This window comes from Pimephales promelas, chromosome 18 (genome assembly GCF_988280905.1).
Source record: "Pimephales promelas chromosome 18, fPimPro1.hap1.1, whole genome shotgun sequence".
Classification (NCBI taxonomy): domain Eukaryota; kingdom Metazoa; phylum Chordata; class Actinopteri; order Cypriniformes; family Leuciscidae; genus Pimephales; species Pimephales promelas.
Genome location: NC_142786.1, coordinates 10,960,785 through 10,981,898, shown reverse-complemented (window position 1 = coordinate 10,981,898; position 21,114 = coordinate 10,960,785). Strand labels below are relative to the sequence as shown.

Sequence of the window (21,114 nt, the reverse complement as noted above, 5' to 3'; positions counted from 1 at the left end):
GCTGTTACATCGTGACGTAGAGAGGTCATTGGCCGCGCCCAGTTACTGCGAGCGCAGATGGAAGTGTAAACTTGAAGTTTACAAATTCAAATAGCTACTTCATCATAGCATCATGTCGAGAAGACGCTGTGTTCTACAATGCAAAGATAGTTCAGCCACTTTGTTTTCATTTACCAGGGACGAGCATGTGAAGAATCGGTGGTTAGAGTTCATATTTGCAACGATACCACAACAGTATAGCCCGATTGTGTTGTCATCATAATTTTGAATCACTCAAAAACATAAATAATTCAAATGTGGATTCACAAGCGGTTGTTCCTAAAGGAGGGCTCAGTAACTTACTTACCCAGTGTATATGGGTCAGCTTCCTCCTATGAATCACAACCTGTAAGTATTATTAATAATTGTTGCTTTTATGGGTTTTGAACGGTTTTGTTGCGTCGGGGCGGGAGGCAGTATGTGTGTGCGCATATATGTGTGTGTGAGTTACGCTCAGCGCAGCTTCTAGGTCTCCAATGTCAATTTTTTTTTAAATATGTAAAATGTTTGTCGCCGTTATTGGAGTTGTCATAAAGAATAGAGCGTTTTGTAGTACTGCAGTGCTTTATCAATATGTTTATGCGTTATGCTAACAAACAATAACTGACTGGGTCTGTCATCTGACCAATCACCGCCGATTAGCGTCACGCAAAGTGTGGTTTGGAAAAATGAGTCGTTGTACGAATCATTTGGGAGTCGGTGAGCAAATCAGTTAAAAATAAATGCATATTATAAGACAAATAAAGTGTTGTTTATCCTTGCATGCATGTTAAACTGTTTTTGGGAACTCCTAAAACAAAAATAGGAACATTTCAAATGCTACGATAGGGGCTCTTTAAAGCAACAGCTAATGATCGCTGATATATCTAGCAGATGGAGGGAAAATAATAAATTACATGAGCTGTTGCCATAGTTTTTCCTCAACCTACAGCAATAGAGACGCCTTCATGTTCATGCAGCAGCAACTTGGATAACTTAAAGTCAAGGAAATCAAGCTTTTAATGTTGTTTACATGTCTATGTGGTGTTTTAATGCAAACCATGTGCAAATTCATAAGTCAACACTATGAGTATTTTTTCCTTAAAACTCCAGAGAACCAAAGACAGTCTCAAAAACACGTTTTAAAATTGCTGTTGTTTCTAAAGTCACAAACTACATTGTAACCAATCACGTCAACGTGTGATTGTCAATGAGAGGATCTCTGAACTGGTTTGAGCAAGTGGAGGTGGGGCTAATTTGCATATTCATAGAACTCCGTATACTAAATGAGGCAATGGTGTAGTTACATTCAAACTATTTTAAGGCATAACGAAAATGTTTTCAAGGAAAAAACATTTGAATATGTCATTTTGGTGATCAAATGTAAGTTAAAGGATAAATGATTGGCTACAGGGGGACTTTAAACAATGATGTAGCCTGTCTGACCTTTCCCTTTACCATATTCAAAACTGATAAGTTATACATACACAATAACAAAAACGTCAGAGCGGTGGTGTTACATTAGGATCAAAACATTGTGTAATTGAGCTTTTAGATAATAGCCTAAAGCTTTCCTTTAAATCCTATGGCAACTGACGCACAGTGTAAAAATGCTTACATAACCTGGTTAGCCCAGACACACATGTTTGCATGAGCTTGGTCCAGTTTCAAGATCATTGAGGATAGGCCGTTTTACTACTGTTCCCCAGAGATGCCTTCAACTGAGACTCAATCCATCTTCAATCCTAACATTTGACTTGGGACATTTGAGAGACCAGCACTAAGCTTCTTTTGAAAATGTGAAACAAACATAATCCCGCACCCTGAACAGATGCATGAACACAACCAAAGGACTGAGTTACTTCTTCAAACTCATCAGTATTTAATCAGATGCTCAAGATTCTAGCATTGAATCATTGCACATATTTTTGGAGTGCATTATAATGACCTTTAATAAGATAACTGTAACTGTTAAAAGCCTGATCAAACTCAGGACAAAAACTATAAATATAAACTTTTAATAATCATTAAAATTCTATGAGAATAGGGAAGTCCTATAACAATAACAATAGGGAAAGATAATCACTTTCAAAACCCCCAGCCAATGTATGATAACATTGACAGAATCCAATCGACTTTAAAGAGCTTGAGCATTTAAAGTGGCAGATGACAACTGCAGCACAGCTTATGAAAAACATGTCACTGTTTATTGTTATATTTATTGATCTTGCTGTGAAGGGGTCTTTCCACACATGCATATGTCTTACCGGCAAAAGGCGCCAACACCGTCAACCACATAACACTGCCCCCCATTGAAGCAGTAACTGGTGAAGATGTTGCACGGTGAGACACATGTGCTGTTTATACGCACAAATCCAAGAAGACAACCAGAGTTGTCAAGCATGTCCGATACTCCAGGTGAAGTTTCTCCAGATCCACCATCATCAGGGTTCAAAACTCTCGTGTTGGAGGGAACCACAGTGGCAAGGAAAGGAACGTTTTCATCATCCATGTCAGGTGGTGTTGGTTGGCTCTCCTCTTGGTAAACTTCGGTGGGCGAATAGTCAGGTGATAGATAATCATAAAAATCAGAAAGTGTCCAGGAGGTTGGATCTCCACCCTGGAGCTCCTGAGCCCAAGAAGGAGGATCATGGACAATGTGCTGTTGGTGAGAAAGGTTGTAAAAATTCACTGTGATAATTTCTTCTAATTGGGAATGGGTAAACTCAGGAGGAGGAATCGTGACTTCATCAAACAACGTCCCATCTGCTTGTAGTCTCTCACTCTTCCAGTGAGGGGCATTGTACTCGATTCCCTCTTCACTAAAGTCAAGCCGGGACAAGGCACCTGCCCGTGGTTTAGCCAGAGTGGGCAACCGGGTTGCTATGTCATCTATCAGCAGGTCAATGAGGTGTTCCCTTTCGACTGAATCAACAGTGATGTCCTTCGCAGCACTAGTTGAGGTTTCTCCACCGCTGCTGGACTCCTCCCCAGCTCGTGGTTTCCGAGAGTGAATGTGGGCCTGGGCAATAGGTGTGTCCTCACCAGGAAGTGCAGGCTTAAGCCCAACCCCATTCAAGTCTGAGGAGTTAGTGGCAGTAGAATTGGAGAAAAATGAACTGCCTGAAAAAAAAAGAAAAGAAAAAAAAGAAAAAAGTTAATGACCTAAAACCTTATTCCATAATTTATTTTTGCTGATTGTTTAATTCAATTTACCAATACTGGGAGTTAATTTCTCCATCTCTATTTTTTAAAAGAAATTAATACTTTTATTCAGCAAGGATGCAATGGATTGGTCAAATGTGACATTAAAGACATTTATTATGTTACAACATATTTCTATTTCAAATAAATGCTGTATGTTATTATATATATATATATATTTCGAACTTTCTATTAAAAGAATCCTGGATTAAAATGATCATAGTTTCCACAAAAATATTAAGCATTCAAGCATTAAACTCTTTCAACATTCAACATTCATAATAATAGTAATAATTAATACTTCTTGAGCATATTAGAATGATTTCTGAAGGATCGATTCGTGACACTGTAGACTGGAGTAATTGTGCTATGTGTGTGTGAGTGTATATATATATATGTATGCACATACACTGTAAAAAATAAAACCGTAATTTTTACAGTAAAAAAACGGCAGCTGTGGTTGCCAGAACTTTACTGTCAAAAATATGGTGGCAATGTTATTGGTTTTACAGACTTAACATTTACAGTAATAAACCATATTTCATTATGTGATATAATGTTAATTTACCAACCTATTGAAGAATTGATTTCTGTTTTGTACCATTGTAATATACTGACAACCAACAATGGGCTATATGCACGCATAAGTTCCGCATTTGACGTAAGGATGCTCGTCCATTTCCGGTTGTGTAGATTAAAGCGGAGGAAAACCGGAGAAAACGGGATTATGGCAGAGTCTTCAATATTTACTGTCCTCCCGTCTTTGAAACGAAACGTACATACGTTTAGATGTAATTTTATATATAGTTATGTTTATTTAATATAATTTTAAAAAGAAGCAACAACACAACGAGGGGTGTCTGTTTTATCTGTTTTTGTGACTAACATTTCATTAGTATAACCATGGAGTATAAAATTCAATATAAATTCTCGGTATTGCATTGGACTCTATGATCGGCGGAAGTTATCGAGCATCCTTAATCCTTCACCGGAAATAACGCCGTGCATAGAGCCCATTATCACAGCAGTGATGAGAGTCACATGATCAAACAAGCAGCTCTTCCATAAGAAGATTAATATTATAGAAGCTGCACAGTGTTATTCACACAAACATTAAACACCATCATGGTAACACTCATGAAATTTAAAAAATGTAATAATCATTAATTTAACAACATTACATGTAACTTAAAACCCTAATGTACATAACGGATTAGAAAAAATAAAAATAAATAATAAAATCTTACTGATTTCTCACAAGAGTAAATGTTATTATTATACAAGAGTATATACAAGAGTATATGGGTGATTCTTCAACTATGGAACTCTTTGAGCTAGACAGTTTCAGAAAATAAAATAATTTCTACAAACAGTTTTTTTTTTAGTATCAGCTGGTTTCTCAATCTGTCAAGAAACCTTCCCTTAAGTTGGCTGCGATGATTTGTATTGAATAATATATACAGTATATTTTTTTATCTGACAGCCCAAGAAAACGGCCATTTCCATCACATAGCAAAAACGTGTTTTGAAGGGAAAATAATCATGTATTTCTTAAAGTGTATACACATATCTTATACCATAACTGCTCAATTATCAACACCACTGAATATAGTTGGTTTGATTGCAAGTTTTTTTACTGTATGTTTTACTTTACAATATGGTTTTGTGGTGGAAATTACATGTCATGGCGGAAGAGACAGTGTGGTGGAAATGACATAGATAGGCAACTTCCAATTAAAAACTCTTTTTCTACTGCTCTATGTGGTGAACCAAAGCAAATCAATAAGCAACAGTATTATTAAAGAAAACATATCAGTATTTTTAAATGAAAAACAATAAAAAAAAACATGAATATGTGTTAAAATCTTATCAAACTTATCTATTGTTCTCTTATTTACCAAAAATATTTTAGCAATAATAAATAATAAAATATTTCTTACTACATTAACTTAATGACTATGTTTTTTTGTTGTTTTTAATTAACGTTTTAGAATTATAGCCCAAAATAATTTGCTGTTTAGCTAGAACAATGTCATTTCCACCACAACCAGTCTTTACCACCACAATGAACACCGTGGTGGAAATGACTGTGGTGGAAATGACATTTCCCCCCTTTTCTTTTAAAATATCATGCTATGTTAGCCTGTTAATATTAGTTTTAGAGTTAGCATTAAATATACACAAATTACACATTATTAAATTAACTTTATCCAGTTATTTTTACGTCCATGTGCAATATGAGCCATTTGGAAATGATGGCCAATAAACATATTCTCAGTTTTAGTCATATTTACCTTGATTTTTCTTCTGTTCATTACCCCCTAAAGAGGTCACCCTTTCACCCAGCCATGTGTTCACTGTGGAGTTTCTATTGCTATGGTTACTAAGTATTCAAACCTAAAACAATGATCCCAGGATTCTATTTTGTACAATGTGGTGGAAATGACAGTAAACCCAAGGGACAAGGTTTCTACTTATCAAAAATATAAGAAAATGTGAATAAATATTGCAATATATAAGATGTATAACTGAAATATACATTATTTTATCATTTGTACTTAAAATCTACATTATTTAAAATAATTAATTTAGAATTAAGCGAGGTTTAAGGTACAAAGTCTGGCTTAGGGACAGGGGGAAAACAGTAAAAATCATGCATAAAAGGCCTCATATTATATAATAAAAAAATGATTGAGCCATGATACATTTTTTATAAGTTCCCTTTAGGGTGAAGTAAGTCTGACAAAAAACAAAAAAGAAGAAATGTTTTTTAGATTTTATTATTTCATCCAGGGACAAGAAAAGTACCATAGTTAAAGAATCACCCATATACAACAGAAAAATAATATCATTTACTCTTGTGTGAAATCAGTAAGATTTTAGCTTGTGAAAAATACAAGTGGCATAAGAAAACCTTCACAAGCAATTACTTGTAATCAATACTGCAAACTCAGCAACTCCACAGTCATGCAGAGAGAGAACAAAAGATAAAACTCATAGTAAATATCACACACACACACACAGGCAAATCTGCTTAATTAAACACTGCTGTGCGCGAGGCCCCAGATTTCTTTTCCAAAGCGGCTTGTGGTAGCTGGATTAGGAGGTCTGATTTACTAATGTACCCTCCTGAGTTTGGGCCAGGATTGGGATTGAGATTAGGATTAAGGTCTATAGGTTGAGACTTGCATTGGTCAGTCTGGAGAGAGAGATGGGTAAGCTTTAATGCAGATAAACACACAATGGGGAATTGCCCTTAACTGGAAAAACTCACTGACCTAATTGATTGTCTTTCGGAGGCATTTACTCTTGATGCTGTAATCCAAACTAATGCAATGAATGCACCTCATATGTGTCAGGGTTTAGGATTGAGGAGATGAGGCGAGGTGAGGACACAAGCGCAGGAAACAAGAGGTTCTTTAATAAAATAAAACAAAACAGACAACAAAAACTATACCCCGGGGGACCGGACACAGGAAGAACATACAAGGTAGAATTATGGCGACAAACAGCAAAGGACTGAAACCACAAGGAGAATAAATAGGGTGAGCAAACAACAAGGGAGGACCGGTGGGGCAAATAATCAGGTAACAAGATGGGCGGGGCAAGACCAGTTGACAAGAGAGCACATGGCGAAATGAAACACATGACAAGCCATGTGATCACACAAAACGAATAAAGAAGTGTGAAGTCCGCACACTGAAAATGACTGCTCCAAAGGAATTTATTAAAAGGCAATGTTTCGACCCTCAAGTCTTCATCAGGCACAGGCACAATATCAATGTAGAGTGAAGTCCACTTTAAATAGACACAGGTGATCACCTTCATTGGGCACACAGAAAAAAAATCATATGACAAATACAAGTAACATGACAAAGAGACATGAACACACAGCCAATGAGAACACTAATAAGCCACATGTTCACACAAAACATGACAACATGACAAGTTAAACACACACAGCTAGTCTAAGCACAAGTTGGTGCTACACAGCACAATACAACAAAGCACGAGATGAAAGCACATGAAGCAATACAGACAAGACAAAACAGGAGTGGCAGGGCTCTGTCACAATATCAAGAAATAGACTAGACAGAACCCCGACATTCATGTAAAACATGAATTCATGTAAATTAATTTTAATTCATGTAAAACAACAATCTTGACAACACTTTAGTTTAGGGTCCAATTCTCACTATAGTTGCTTATCAGCATGTGTATGACTAGATACTGGCTGTTTATTAGTACTTAAAGCAAGCACAATTTAATACTTGTACCTTATTCTGCATGACCACCAAATTCGACATCCCTTCTCCCTGCCCAATACCTAAACTTAACAACTACAGTACATTACTAACTATTAATAAACAATAATTAGGAGTTTGGAGCAATAGTCGTAGTTAATAGTGAGAATTGGATTTGGACTAGGGTGACCACCCGTCCCGCGTAGCGCGTGCGCGCACAGCGTTTGAAGCCCAATTCATGCGTCCCGCAAATTGAGACCGCGTCACGCATAATCAATGCTTGCTCAAAAAAAGTCGGTCACTCTTTATCCTCGAGACGCAGGCAGCCAAACGTTGTGCCTGAACACGTTCACGTTCATGAACTTGTTCATATTTTGGGTGAACTGAACGTATTGTTTAACTGCCTGTCTTGATGAACGTGTGAACTCGTTCATTCTGGTGTCTCTGAACGCACGCTCTCTCAGTTTAACTTCATTCAATGGGGTGCCAGATTTCTATAGAGCCTTCCAGGCGAACACCCTGCTTAAACTCACCGTAAACAGGGCTCAATATGTAGTGAAAAAACACCCAATCTGGCAACACAAGCAACCAGTGCCGCACCGCGGCCGCCGTCGACAAAGGCGTCGTATGATAATTTAAACGGATTTTATAACGAGGTCGGTGAAGATGGGAAAAATCTTACATTTCTGTGCAAACTGGAACTTAACTAGTTCATTTTAAAATGTGTGAACTGAACTTTGAACTAGTTCATGTAGTGAACATCAAGACTGGTTGCCACTCCCACGTGACCTGCTGACTAGGTTGATGTCAACTTTTTCATTGTTGTCATGACAGCGCAGCTTCTCATTCCGTGAACCTCTGGAGTTGTGAGTTTAGACTTTTTTTCGACTTTTTTTAAACTGTTCCTGTGGTGTTGAGCAACTATAATTCCTGTTAATCCTATAATTTTATACTTTTATTGATTTAAAGTGAATTAATTGTAATAAAAAATAAATAAAATTAAATAGCTAAAGTAAATCGTAAGTGGAAGTGCTGTCAATTCATTGAATGTTCAAAATATTCATCTTTATTTAGAAAACAAATGCACATTGGTTGGCCTATTCATGAGAATATATCAGCAATTACACGTTTAGGGAATAGGGCATTATTAATGCATGTGCTAAGGTATGTGCTTTTTTTTAACAATTATTCATGTACAAACAGTAAGGCAATAGTAACAATTCTAGATATGGGTAAACCACTATCAGAGTCTGCCCGTGGGGTGGGGGCACCGCCGCGCCAAGCAGTGTCCCACATTGTCCCTCAGAAACATACCCCTTGTCCCCCCTTGGGCTTATTAGCAGGTGGTCACCCTAATTTGGACCCTAATCTAAAGTGAGACTCTAATCATTTGTAGTATTATAAAATGTTGTTACTGTCACTTTTAATCAATTCAGTGCCTCCTTTCTGAATATAAGTATACATTTATTCATATTTCTGACTGACCCCAAACTTTTGAAACTTAAATAAATTAGCCTATTAAAGAAATACAATAAAATAATACATTTATGCAAAATATGATACATATAACAAAGCATGCAAACATGAGCATTTAAATATCCTTGTTTGTATTTGCATTTGCCAAATAAATTCTGATCATTTAAATTCAAACGGTCTCAAAAAGCAGAATTAAGGAATATTTAGTCAAATTTTACTGAATGACTTTTAACAATATACTTTTTACATTTTAGACTGACACTGTGAAATTCCATTTCCATGGTTTAATTCCTCTTCCTTGTAAATAAAATGCGAGTCACACATCAACAGACACTCACACACAAAGTTGCCAAGAAGCAATTTAAAGAGGCTGCCATTTTGGAACATCTTAAAAGCCATGTAAAACAGAGACTCCTCTGTCCTATCCACTTGAATCACTTCCTCTCTTTCTCCCATTCATTTATTCACACAGTCCCCCATGAGGGGGAAACGGAGATGACATGCATGATGTATGCATGAATCATTTCTCATGTACCTCACGTGAGGTTAAAGTACTCGATTAAATTCTCATCTAGGTTCCCACCAGCACAGAGTTTAATATCAATGTAATATTTGTATCCTTTTAAATCTATTTCGAAATATTTTAAGGCTAAATGATATAGAGTCCCTCGATTGACGAATATAAAACGCAGTCACGACACAAAGACAGAGCAAGAAAGAGGCTAAAAGAGGAAAACAGTTGTTTTGATTTTCAAAGGGGTCAGCTGACAGAAAAGAGAGGTTGGGGAAAGAGAGACGCTGAAAGAAAAATAACACAAAAAACACAAGCTATAATGGAGTGAAGATGAGAAAATGTGACAGCGACAGTGCATTTCTCTTTCCACCCAGTGCCAAAGCCTTTGAAAGGGGTTTCAGTCGCCTGTTTAGTAAGCATGTCAAGATCGCAAGAGAGAGGGAAATAGTGAGAAGGGGGAAAAAGCGGGCAAGATGATTGAGAGTGAGAAAGGAACTATTTTCTCATGACCTCACCAGTGAGATATTTAAATTTGGAAGAGTGTGTGAAAGTATGCAGTCTTCATTATCTCACAGTGATCATTGCCTGTAATTACAATCAATATCACACATAATCATGAAAACTAGTTTAATAATATCAATGTAAACATTAAGCTTTAGAGCTACAGTACAGTAAAAGCAGCACTGTACGGTTGAATGTAATTCATCTCAATGTTCTCTCTTCATCCTCAATAAAAACAGCACGTAATCTTCCTCTCTCAGTCTCTAGTTGAAATTTTTTACTTATGTAACACAGTAAATTTTTACGCATTTTGCCAGTTAATTTACACAACAATGGCGTATTGGGGGCCTAAAGTGCAAACTTTTGAAAACGGGTTTTAAAGAGCAAGTGTTGGTCGGTTTAAACTACAAAAACGTGAATTTGTGAAAACAGTGACGTCATGTGTGTAAGTGTTCAGTCTATAGAGAGCCTGAGACCCTCCCCTTCCAGTCGACCACCATGGGACCTTATTTCGGAAAAATATTGTATGGTAGTCGAGAGACAACAAATATTTTGATCTCGTTTGAATTGTGCCCTGAATTACACATATGATGTTTGTCAATTTAAAAGATACATTTTAAAGTAAAGAAAGTTGCAGTTTGATGTAAAACCGTTGAGGTATAAGACTGTGAAAATACGTAATTACAAAGACTACAAACCCCAATGGCGCACATTTTCTCTCAATGAATGAAGCTAACTTTACTGAGGCTAATGTCTGTCATTGTTTCTATAGTCTTACGTTATAATTGTAACGTTACGCCATCATGCCTGAGTGTTACCAGATTGCACACACACGAGCAACGGATCTTACTCGTTGTTTCGCTACCTGGGAGATGTAGTTCATTGAGCGATTTTCACATAAAACTAAATGTTACTCTTCTATTTTATGACAAATTGCAACGTTTTTAGCTTTCAGAATTATCTTTTAAATTGACAAACATCATATGTGTAATTCAGGGCACAGTTCAGATGGAATAAAAAGATGTTGTATCTCGCCATTGACTACCACACGTATTTTTTCAGAAATAAGGTCCCATGAGCCGGAAGCGGAGGGGCGGGACTTAGGTTCTCTATAGGCACGTAGTGTTTCTCGACCTCTTACACAAACTACTGGCCCGGCATACATAATACAGCATTTTTAATCGCTTTCGCTGATCCGTATGAACTGTCATGATTCCAGCATTAAGAAAATAAATTTATGAGACAGTTGTTGTCAGATTTCATTGGTGATTTTAAATATGAAATTTAAACGTAAGCTTGGCGAACAGTTTTGGAGAATTTGATGTTTCCCAATTGAAAGAAATAGGAGCTGCATTTGCATGCCTGAGAGGCATTTCAAAGATGGCCGCCGGAAATTACTTTTTTTTTACTATTTTGTCGCTATTTACATCTCATATCATCTGCAAACTTTCATGTTTTCAAAGGCAATGACTAAAAAAGAGCTCCAAAGAGCTCCTTATCAGCCCCAAAGTAGAAAATGAAACCACAAGTTGGAATGGTTTGGCCCAACGGCAGAAAAGCGTCAAAGCTTAATTCTGATCCTTTTAAAAATGCAAAAAAAAGTTAAATAGAGATGACTAGTATATTCTCTGTGGCTGAAACAATTAAATTAGCCAACATATTTAAAGTTGGCATGAAAAGACAATTCACCTATTTTAAAAATGCATGTTTTTGATCTTATTGTGAAAAATTCATCCATGACCTTTTTAATCAAGGTCTTCATTTGATCTATAGGCTGTGCTTGGCTGTTGGAGAAAAAAAAACTTCACAGACAAAAATGATAATACAATAAACTAATAAACTACAACATTCAGCTTAAGGTAGCTAAGTATTATGCAGTTAAATGTCAAAATAACTTCAATATCATACACTACAGTTGTGTAGAGTGAGGCGGGTAAATTAAGCACGATCTACTGTGATGCAACAATTATTGGATTGTGGTCTATGGATCTGCCTGTAGTGTACATATTGTGCAAACTCACTATCAAGTAAGCCCTAGCATTCAGATCTGCCTCTATCCAATAAAGTTTAAAATCGATTGATAGAAGCAGTTCCCTGTATTACATGTTATCCTTTATTTTTAAAAATCTGTTTCAGACATAATAATACAGGGGAAAAAAATATCTGTTTCAACATCACTAAAATGCACAAGGGTTAGAGAACATGTTGAACTTTGTGAATGACCGGGCAGGCGCAGATTCCATGTATGCCTGCCAATTAGTTCAACAATGCAGCCAGTGATCTTTATGCAAGAGACAACTCAACATTTAAGCCAGCTCACTTTTGTTTTAAATCTGATGATTTAACCTAAGGCAAGTGTCATTCTAAGCTCTGCTGAATAAAACACACACTGGCACTCATGTGTTTATTTATAAATAGTATGTGATGCTGCTTGGCCGGGGAGCTGGCATGAATGTCTCTGGCATCGGGGACAGGGTGTAGGTTCACACCCATATCAGCGAGAAGCCGAACAGAAATATGGAGATGCCAAACCTATTGGTTAACAGTGCCAGCATCATGCACCCCATCCACGAAACCTGCAAAACTGCTGTACAGGATATGACCCACTAATAGTTATGCCCCTTAAATCAAATATTTAGGCCAAAAACTGCACTCATCATATTGAGAAATTTTAGGTTTTGGACATGCATCAGCCAGTAAAGACCATTAAAGCAGATAATATGAAAAGATGATTTTCAATGCAAAACCTTTTTTAAGCCTTAATATGAATTAATATTAAGCTTTTAATAATAATGATTAATATATATTATTGTTATTATTCACATTAATATTAATATAAATATAATATACTGTACTAATATAATTTGTTTTGTATCCTTTTATTAAATTATAAAAGTATATTATAAAATAATAATTTCATTTGACACATCTAAAATGTAACACACATTCATAATTACTTTTGTTTGAAAGTGCACATTAATATTACTATTCTGTGTCAGAGACAGAAAATTCTGATTAATATGGGAATATAAATCAATGGAAAAAAAGCTTCTAAAAATCTTATTTTTTTTTAAATGGATGTAATGCATATTTTGGAGTCAGGAACAATGTGTTTGAAATGTTATTTAACACTAAAAACTTTAAAAGAGCTGTGTGTAAGAAATGTATTTCAAATAATCATAAAATGGCCCAGATATGTCACTAGACATTAAGAAATCATGTTCATTTCAAATACTTAAAATATCACTGACAACAGTAGTCCAGTCAAGATATTGTCATTTAAAAAAAAAAGTTGCAGCCCTCAACTGATGTTGTCATGGTGTGTTTTGGTCTGACGCGCCACCCTCCACCAATCTACCAATCACAAAGACAGTAGTGTTGGAGCATTCGGGTTACCACAGCTGCAGATAGAAACGTGTCGGATTAAAGAAAAATGTTGGATCCTGCAGCCTATCTGGCAACCTTGAGTCAGGGGGGAGGGGGATACAAGTTTTTCAGTCAACAGTCTCTATTGAAGTAAAAGTATTAAATTTATCAAAAACAGAATAAATCACATGTGTTATACTATTGATAAAAAAAGAATAATCAGCTCAAGTCAATTCAAATGTCAAAAATGCATTCATCAAAATGTTTGAAAGATGAAATGCATATAGCAACTGAAATGGAACACAATATAATAATAACTAATAAATACGATTAAATAAATAAGATACAGACAGGAGACATCTTAAAAAATAGTCTCAATAAGTCGATCCCCGAACGCCGTTCAAACAGTTCAGAAGTTCGCTGAACTTCATAGAGTTCAGATCACTCAGCATGACGTTCGTGGTTTGACGAAGACTGGTTATGTCGTGGTTATCGAGACTATTTTTTAAGATGGCTCCTGTCTGTATGTACACGAAGTAAATACATAAGAGTGTCTTCATAAGAGTATCTTCTTATTAAACGGTCTGTACACTTACAAAGTTCTCAATGCTTCGTTTTGCATGTATGGAGCCTCCTTATATTACTGCGTTAGTGTGGGGCTATTTGAGCCTTGTTAGTGGTATAAACTAGCGATTTCTTTTTACTTAGTCAATGCCCCCATAACTAGCATTATACGCTAAACAGTTTTAAGAGATAAAACTCTTTACATTCGATTATCATGGAAACAAATCTCAGAGAACGGTTGACTATGTACCGATGTTTTATTTGACCAAAGGTTCATTGTTCGCCGGAGTTCTCCTTTAACTTAAATATATTGAATAGGATTCTACTTGGATGGCTGTATTAGCTTTTTACTTTCATTAGCAAGTTCACACATATAATTTATAAATACACAATAAAGAGGTTTGATGAAATCAATGTTTCTAATTTTACGCTGTTTTCACAGCATGACATGAAATGTGTAACATACTTGAAGAAAGCCATTTCTATCAGTATTTGAGAGAGTTACAAACCTTCAACATTCAACAATTGAAATCATTCTGGATGATGCATTTTCATGCTTACTGTTATTATCTTTTCAATTCAAAATAAAAGGCCTATATATTTGCAGTTGTGCCACCCTGACATTTGAGAACATAAGATATTGCTGGACAAGAGCTTTTCAATTATCTCAAAAGTTTTAAAACAACTGATATTCATAAAATGTGCTAATGGGAAAGCCTTCTACAAGTAAAATGATGGCATGGTTTTTATTTTGAATTTATTATTATTAGAACACCATTTTAAATGGTCTGTGACATGTTGGAGGTTTAAGATTCCAAAACATAAAACAATACTTCTTATATGAACGTCATGTTACTGAACCAAATAAGCTGTCGTATGTGGATTTCTAGATACCAGAATTTTGTTATAATCAGGTTAATTAATGTGTTTGAATGACTGATTTTTAATCAGTCAAAATTCCAGTCAATGCAGGAATATTGTGAATGTAAACATGATCAATGTGTGTCCACTGCACATCACCAGGCGTTCGGAAGAGATCGTCCCCTTGTCAGTTTAAACCTAGAAATGTTTAACAAGTACAAATTTGGATCAGTGACATAGTTCGACTGTATTGACACAGACGCTGAAGATCAGCAACTGGTTATGTACAGTAGTTCCATAAGTTTCCTACAGTGTAGGCAGCTCTAGTGTCAGCGTCTGGCAGGATAAATACCCTTGGCCCTCACTGGGAGCTCCATATGGGCAGGCTAGGTGGGCGCTAACACTTGCTCGTTGATGCTAATGCTCATTGACAGTCTCTGCTGTTATGAGACCGCAGTGGCAGATGGCTCTCTTATGCAGTGCATGGAAAGGATCTAAACAACTTTAGGGAGAAAGTGCCCTAAAGAAATGATCAGAGGTTGGTTTTAGAGGTTTTAAAATAAACATCCAGACAGACTACACGTTTGTGAAGGCATCCTGCCTTTTTGTCTTTATTTCTCTCTCTCCTAAGGTTGAGGATGTGAGTACCAGGTCTTGGCAAAAACACAAAGCACAATAACAGCCTATTGTCACAGCATGTCCACTAATTTCAGCTAAGCACTAACAATGCATATTTCAGTTATAGTAATGATTGTCCCTAGTTCAGTATAATAACAAAATAGACAAATCATGAACAGAAGAAGGAACAGTATAGCTTCCTGCACAACAGTCAACAATATACAATACATTTCAACTAAATTAATAACTTGGATAATAAAGATGTTTGAAGGAAGTCTTCAAGTATACTTCATGCACTCAGCATGACTGACATCATTAGACATCTTTTTTTTTTGTAAAAATGTGCACCAATTAATTGTTCTCAATAAGGGAGTGCCACAACAGTGTAGCAAGGTCCATTTTGATTTCACGTTGAGTTTAAAGTAGTGGTCGACCGATATATCACAACAGTTTGGCGAAAACGTTTCGGATTTTGACAGGAGTGGAGCTTTTATTTTGAGAGTGCCCAGAAGTGCAGACCTGAGCGTAATTTTTTAATTATTGATTTCAAACTATGTTGCGCAATTTTTCTGCTATTTCAGTTTCTCTGCTTTTTCAGTTTTCTGCTATCTAGGGGTGTAACGATACCCTCATGTCACGATTCGATACTTATCACAATACTGAACTCACGGTACGATATTATTGCGATACTCCAAAACATATGATAAAAGGTTAACAAAAAAATGTACTGTTGATTATGCTAATGCTAACTTTGATATTACATTGTGGGTTTAAATGAATAGGCTTGGGCCAGAATAAAAATATTCATGATTCTGAAGCTGAAAATACAGAATTATTTTTGACGAAAATCTTTCGCTTTTTCTGACAAGATATATTTAGATATATTTAAAATAATGTTGGACACTTTTTACTGGTCAAGTTACACAAGTCATTTGGCATTATCTGGACCCACAAATATTCCCCCATTTGATTATTATACATTATAATCAACAGCATATATAGTAGTTTAATGTAGTACTGACACTAAAACTTTTGAGAGAATTTTTTCTCACACAGTATTTTTTATGTTGGGGAACTATCCACAATACATATTGTCACTATGTATTGCGATATATTGCGGCACGATATATTGTTAAACCCCATGTTATGTCACCGTGTATTGTTTGTAAAATTAGCCTGACCTGGGGCCTGTTTCAGAAAGGAGGTTAAGTGAAAACTCTGAGTATGTTAACCCTGAAATGAGGGAAACTCTGGGATTTCCGTTTCAGAAAGGGGGGTATATCAAACCCAAGAAAGCAGAGTAAGTCAAGCCCGTTTCTGAAAGAGAGGTAACTTATACTCAGGGTCAGTTACCATGGTAACTTACTCTGTGAACCTAACCTGGTCAGGAGTAGGTTTTCTTCAGTAAACCCAGAGTTTCTTGCAGTCTCATCCCCTTTTTTAAAGAGGAAGTGCTGTTTAAACACCAACAATAATACTAAAATGTGTTTACACGTTCTTTAAGGAATTGTCAGAGTGTGGTGCAGGCTGAGGAACCTGAGGACTCCAGAGTAACGATAAGGATACTTTTAATATCAAAGACAGGCAGGAAGACAGGAACACGGGTGCAACACAGGCTAACAATAGACAACGACCGACCAAGACTGACTGAATGAGCGAGAACTAAATACAAGCAGGAATCAAACATAATGACCATTAACAGGTGATACAGATGACGGTGATGAGCAAGACACAGGTGATGAGGGTAAACTGATGAGGGTTGTCAAGGAAACTGAAGAGTGGCGGGAAAACAGAACAGGACTAAACCAAAAACCTAGAAAACAGGGGGAAACAAAGTCAAACGGTGACAGAACGCCCCCACCCGGAAAGGCGTGACCTCGCGCCCAATAACATCGAAGGGGTGGGGGGTGGGAGCCCTGGAGGCTGTGGAGGGTGTGGTCTAGGCAGAGCAGGCTGAGGGCGTGGCCAGGGCAGAGCAGGTTGAGGGCGAGGCCAGGGCGGAGCAGGTGGAGGGAGGACCCCTGGTGGAGCCTTTGGAGACGGGGCTGACGACACAAGGGGGCTGACTGAGAGGGGCGGAGCAAGTGGGAGAGGAGACCAGGGTGAAGCTGAGGGACCGACGACATCTGGTGCTGATGAGGGACCGAGGGACCATGGTGACGCCGCAGGCTCAGGTGACAGAAGTGACGACAGGGGCACAGAGGGTCAGAGGGAGTGAGGGCTGACGGGAGTCCAACTGAACCGGGGGGGGGGGGGGCTGACATGACGGGCCAGAGCCAGAGGCAGAAAGTCCAAAGGTGAAGGGAGGATGACGAGGGAGCGAAGGGAATCCGGAGGGACGAGGGAGCCTGGCCGAGCTGGTGGACTAAGGGGCCATGGAGGAGCTGAGGGAGGTAAGAGCCACGCGGGAGCAGATGGGACGAGGGGCCGAGGAAGTGTCCAGGTGGAGGAGGTGTGAGGCAAAAACTGAGGATCCAATGACCAGGCTGGGTCAGGAGGGCTGGCAGACAGAAGGGCTGACGGATGAATGACGGGAGGAGGTGGGAGAGGGAGGCTGGGTGGGATCCTGGTCTCCGGCGCTGGCTGGGCGGTCCCCGGCGCTGGTCGGACGGGGCTGGACGGAACCAGCGAAGAGGAGAGCTCGGGCTCCGCGGGGCTGGACGGAACCAGCGGAGAAGAGAGCTCGGGCTCGGCGGAGCTGGACGGAACCAGCGGAGAGGAGAGCTCGGGCTCGGCGGGGCTGGACGGAACCAGCGGAGAGGGCTGGACGGTCTCTGGCTGGACGGGGCTGGGCGGAACCAGCGATGAGGAGAGCTCGAGCGTTGGAGTGGGGCTGGTGCCGTCATCGATGGTGAAAGGTGATCCACAGGACACCAGCACCCACTCAACATACGCAGCAAAGCTCCCCTGGGGACCCCTCCCGGACAACTGCTCTCTGGTGGCGGTGTTGAGGCCGGCATAGAGAAAGCTGCAGAGGCAGACGTCCGGGAAGGTTGTGGCGGAAGCGAGGTGGAGGAAATCTGCCAGATGATCCTCCAGAGACCGGTCCATTTGCTCTAAACAGAGCAATTGGACCCCTACGAAAGGGTCAATTTTTTTTTTTCTTTTTTCTTTTTTGAAGGTCGGTTGATCTGTCACGGTGTGGTGCAGGCTGAGGAACCGGAGGACTCCAGAGTAACGATAACGATACTTTTAATATCAAAGACAGGCAGGAAGACAGGAAGACGGGTGCAACACAGGCTAACATTAGACAACGACCAACCAAGACTGACTGAATGAGGGAGAACTAAATACAAGCAGGAATCAAACATAATGACCATTAACAGGTGATACAGATGACGGTGATGAGCAAGACACAGGTGATGAGGGTAAACTGATGAGGGTTGTCAAGGAAACAGAAGAGTGGCGGGAATACAGAACAGGACTAAACCTAGAAAACAGGGGGAAACAAAGAGCACAAAGGGTGACAGGAATATTGTTTGTCCATGGTTTAATTGACTAAATCTGTTTTGCAGCACTTTGCCAAAAAATAAAAGGATTAAAACGTTTGCTAAACTTTTATTTGATTACCACTGTTTTTTGATAATATATTTATATTAAATCATTAAAAAATTGGAATAAAAAATATTTAAAAGAACTCAATTATTTTTCAAACATAATTTAATAAGCTATTAATGATAAAAATAAGATGTTAATCAATTCATAATCAATTATTGAAGTTAGTTGATTACATGTTTTATTGAACAAATGTTTAATTTATTTAACTGTCATTTTAACTGATGATAATAATAACCGTAATTTAATAATGCAGTTTATATATTTAATAATTGTTTAATACCATAAACCGTGATATTTTCTGAGGCCGTTATCATACTGTGAAACTCTCTTACGTTACGACCCTACATGGGGGAATCCCCCACCCCACCCCCACTGTTAAACAAGTTACTCAACAACTTTTACTCATGTTTTAAATTAACTACTTTTTACTTGAGTATATTTTTAGACTGGTATTTTTACTTTTACTTAAGTAAACTTTTATCAAAGTAATATAGCCTACTTTAGGTTGAATAACATCCTTCCAGTTTCACCTCTGATATTATAACAGTAAGTTATTCTAAAATAGTTATGAATTATTAACAACAAATGACATCTTCAACGGTGTAGTTAGATTAATGTAATAATTACTATCTCTAGAAAGTATTGGTCTACTTATTACTAAATCCTTTATCAACCTCAACCACTTGATTAATACAAGGAGGAGAGACAAGAAACTGCACTTTTATTGCTTTCAAATTAACAATATACAATTGCATAAATTATTCTTGAATTGATCAAAGTGTGTAGAGGGAGAAGGTTACATAAAAATATACCTTTTAAAAATGTATGTTAAATCCACTATTGTTTTATACTGAATTGGTCTATAGTTTATGCAGTCGCCTATTTAATATAAATTCATCATATTCTATTTTAAATTACAGAAGAATTAAGAGTAATCCCTTTAATTAAATTACAATATTTAGATAACTTGGTAATAATTACACCCAACACCTCTTTTTGTCTGACGCTGTTGCCATGGTGACTCATAATATCGTCGCTCCATTGATAATGGCTTTTTATAGTTGTGGTGCATGCGCTTAACTCAGAGTCAGTCAACTCAGAGTTGATTGAACTAACTAATTTCAGCTGTTCTGAAACCGAAAACTCAGAGTTTCCCATCTCAGGGTAAGTCAACTCAGAGTTCAAGTTTTAACTCAGAGTTGGTTGAACCTCCTTATTGAAACGGGCCCCAGGTCTTTATTTGAGAAAATAAGATTCTCAGTGCACACAAACTTCCCAGATTACTCAGTGCACTGGTTATAGCATTTACCTTTTTATTCATGTTTTAACTATTTATGTGTGAAATATACTATAATATGATCACAGAATCAAGAGGTGTCTAAGGTAAATCTGTTTATTTTAACTTTTTTTATTATTTTTTTTAATATAAATTATTTCTTATTTAGCAAATATGATGTAAATTGAATTGCAGTAATTATTATGCATATTATTCATGTAGTATAATATACATCAGACACTCTGCTCTCCAAGATATTGGTATCAACATGGTTATCAAAAACTGCATGTTATACCCTTGTGCATTGTTCAAATTCACTACCCTTTCGTTATGTTCGTGGCTGAAAAAAGCCACTACTTTAAACTGCTGTAAAAATGTATCAGATAAATATTTTTTTTTAATTTTTTTGCATAAATCTATTAACCGACCTCAGTCCTGATCAAAACTACTAATTTTTTTTTAAAAATTCAGGATTTTAACTCTTTAATTGCCAAATTCATAAATGATGTCACTGATTTGGGGGGAAAAAAAACACAAAATGACTTATTTTCAATATAAAATATGATTGTGGACTGGATTTTTTTTTATACCTTTTATCACAGTCTTGGACATGTCAAAGATTAGAAACAACATTGGTTTTGATGCTTTGTTAGTTTTTGTGTAGCATCAGATTTTAACTTTTTCTCCCTCATTTACTGTTCGTGGCTGTTTTTGCCCCATTGACTTCCATTATAACCACATTTTTTGATTGCAAAGCCATGACACCATAAAATCATGCATTTTTGATTGTTGATGGTTTTCCCTGTTGGGAAGAGGTAAAATGTGTAATTTTTACTGTTGATAACCAGGTGGAACCATTAACCCTTTAGACAGGCCTGTGCAAAAAAAAGCTTAGTTTCTGGCTTTTACATGCA

At 37.4% G+C, this 21,114-nt stretch overlaps 1 protein-coding gene across 4 annotated transcripts in view; it reads right to left on the bottom strand.

The window, feature by feature from the left end:
• Positions 1-21,114, bottom strand: part of cspg5b (chondroitin sulfate proteoglycan 5b) — a 72,608-nt gene that overhangs the window by 47,239 nt on the left and 4,255 nt on the right. For all 4 annotated transcript variants that reach the window (XM_039678894.2, XM_089123361.1, XM_039678895.2 and 1 more), the window contains exon 2: positions 2,286-3,141. In XM_039678894.2, the coding sequence (XP_039534828.2) occupies positions 2,286-3,141 (856 nt within the window). The remainder of the gene's footprint in view (positions 1-2,285; positions 3,142-21,114) is intronic.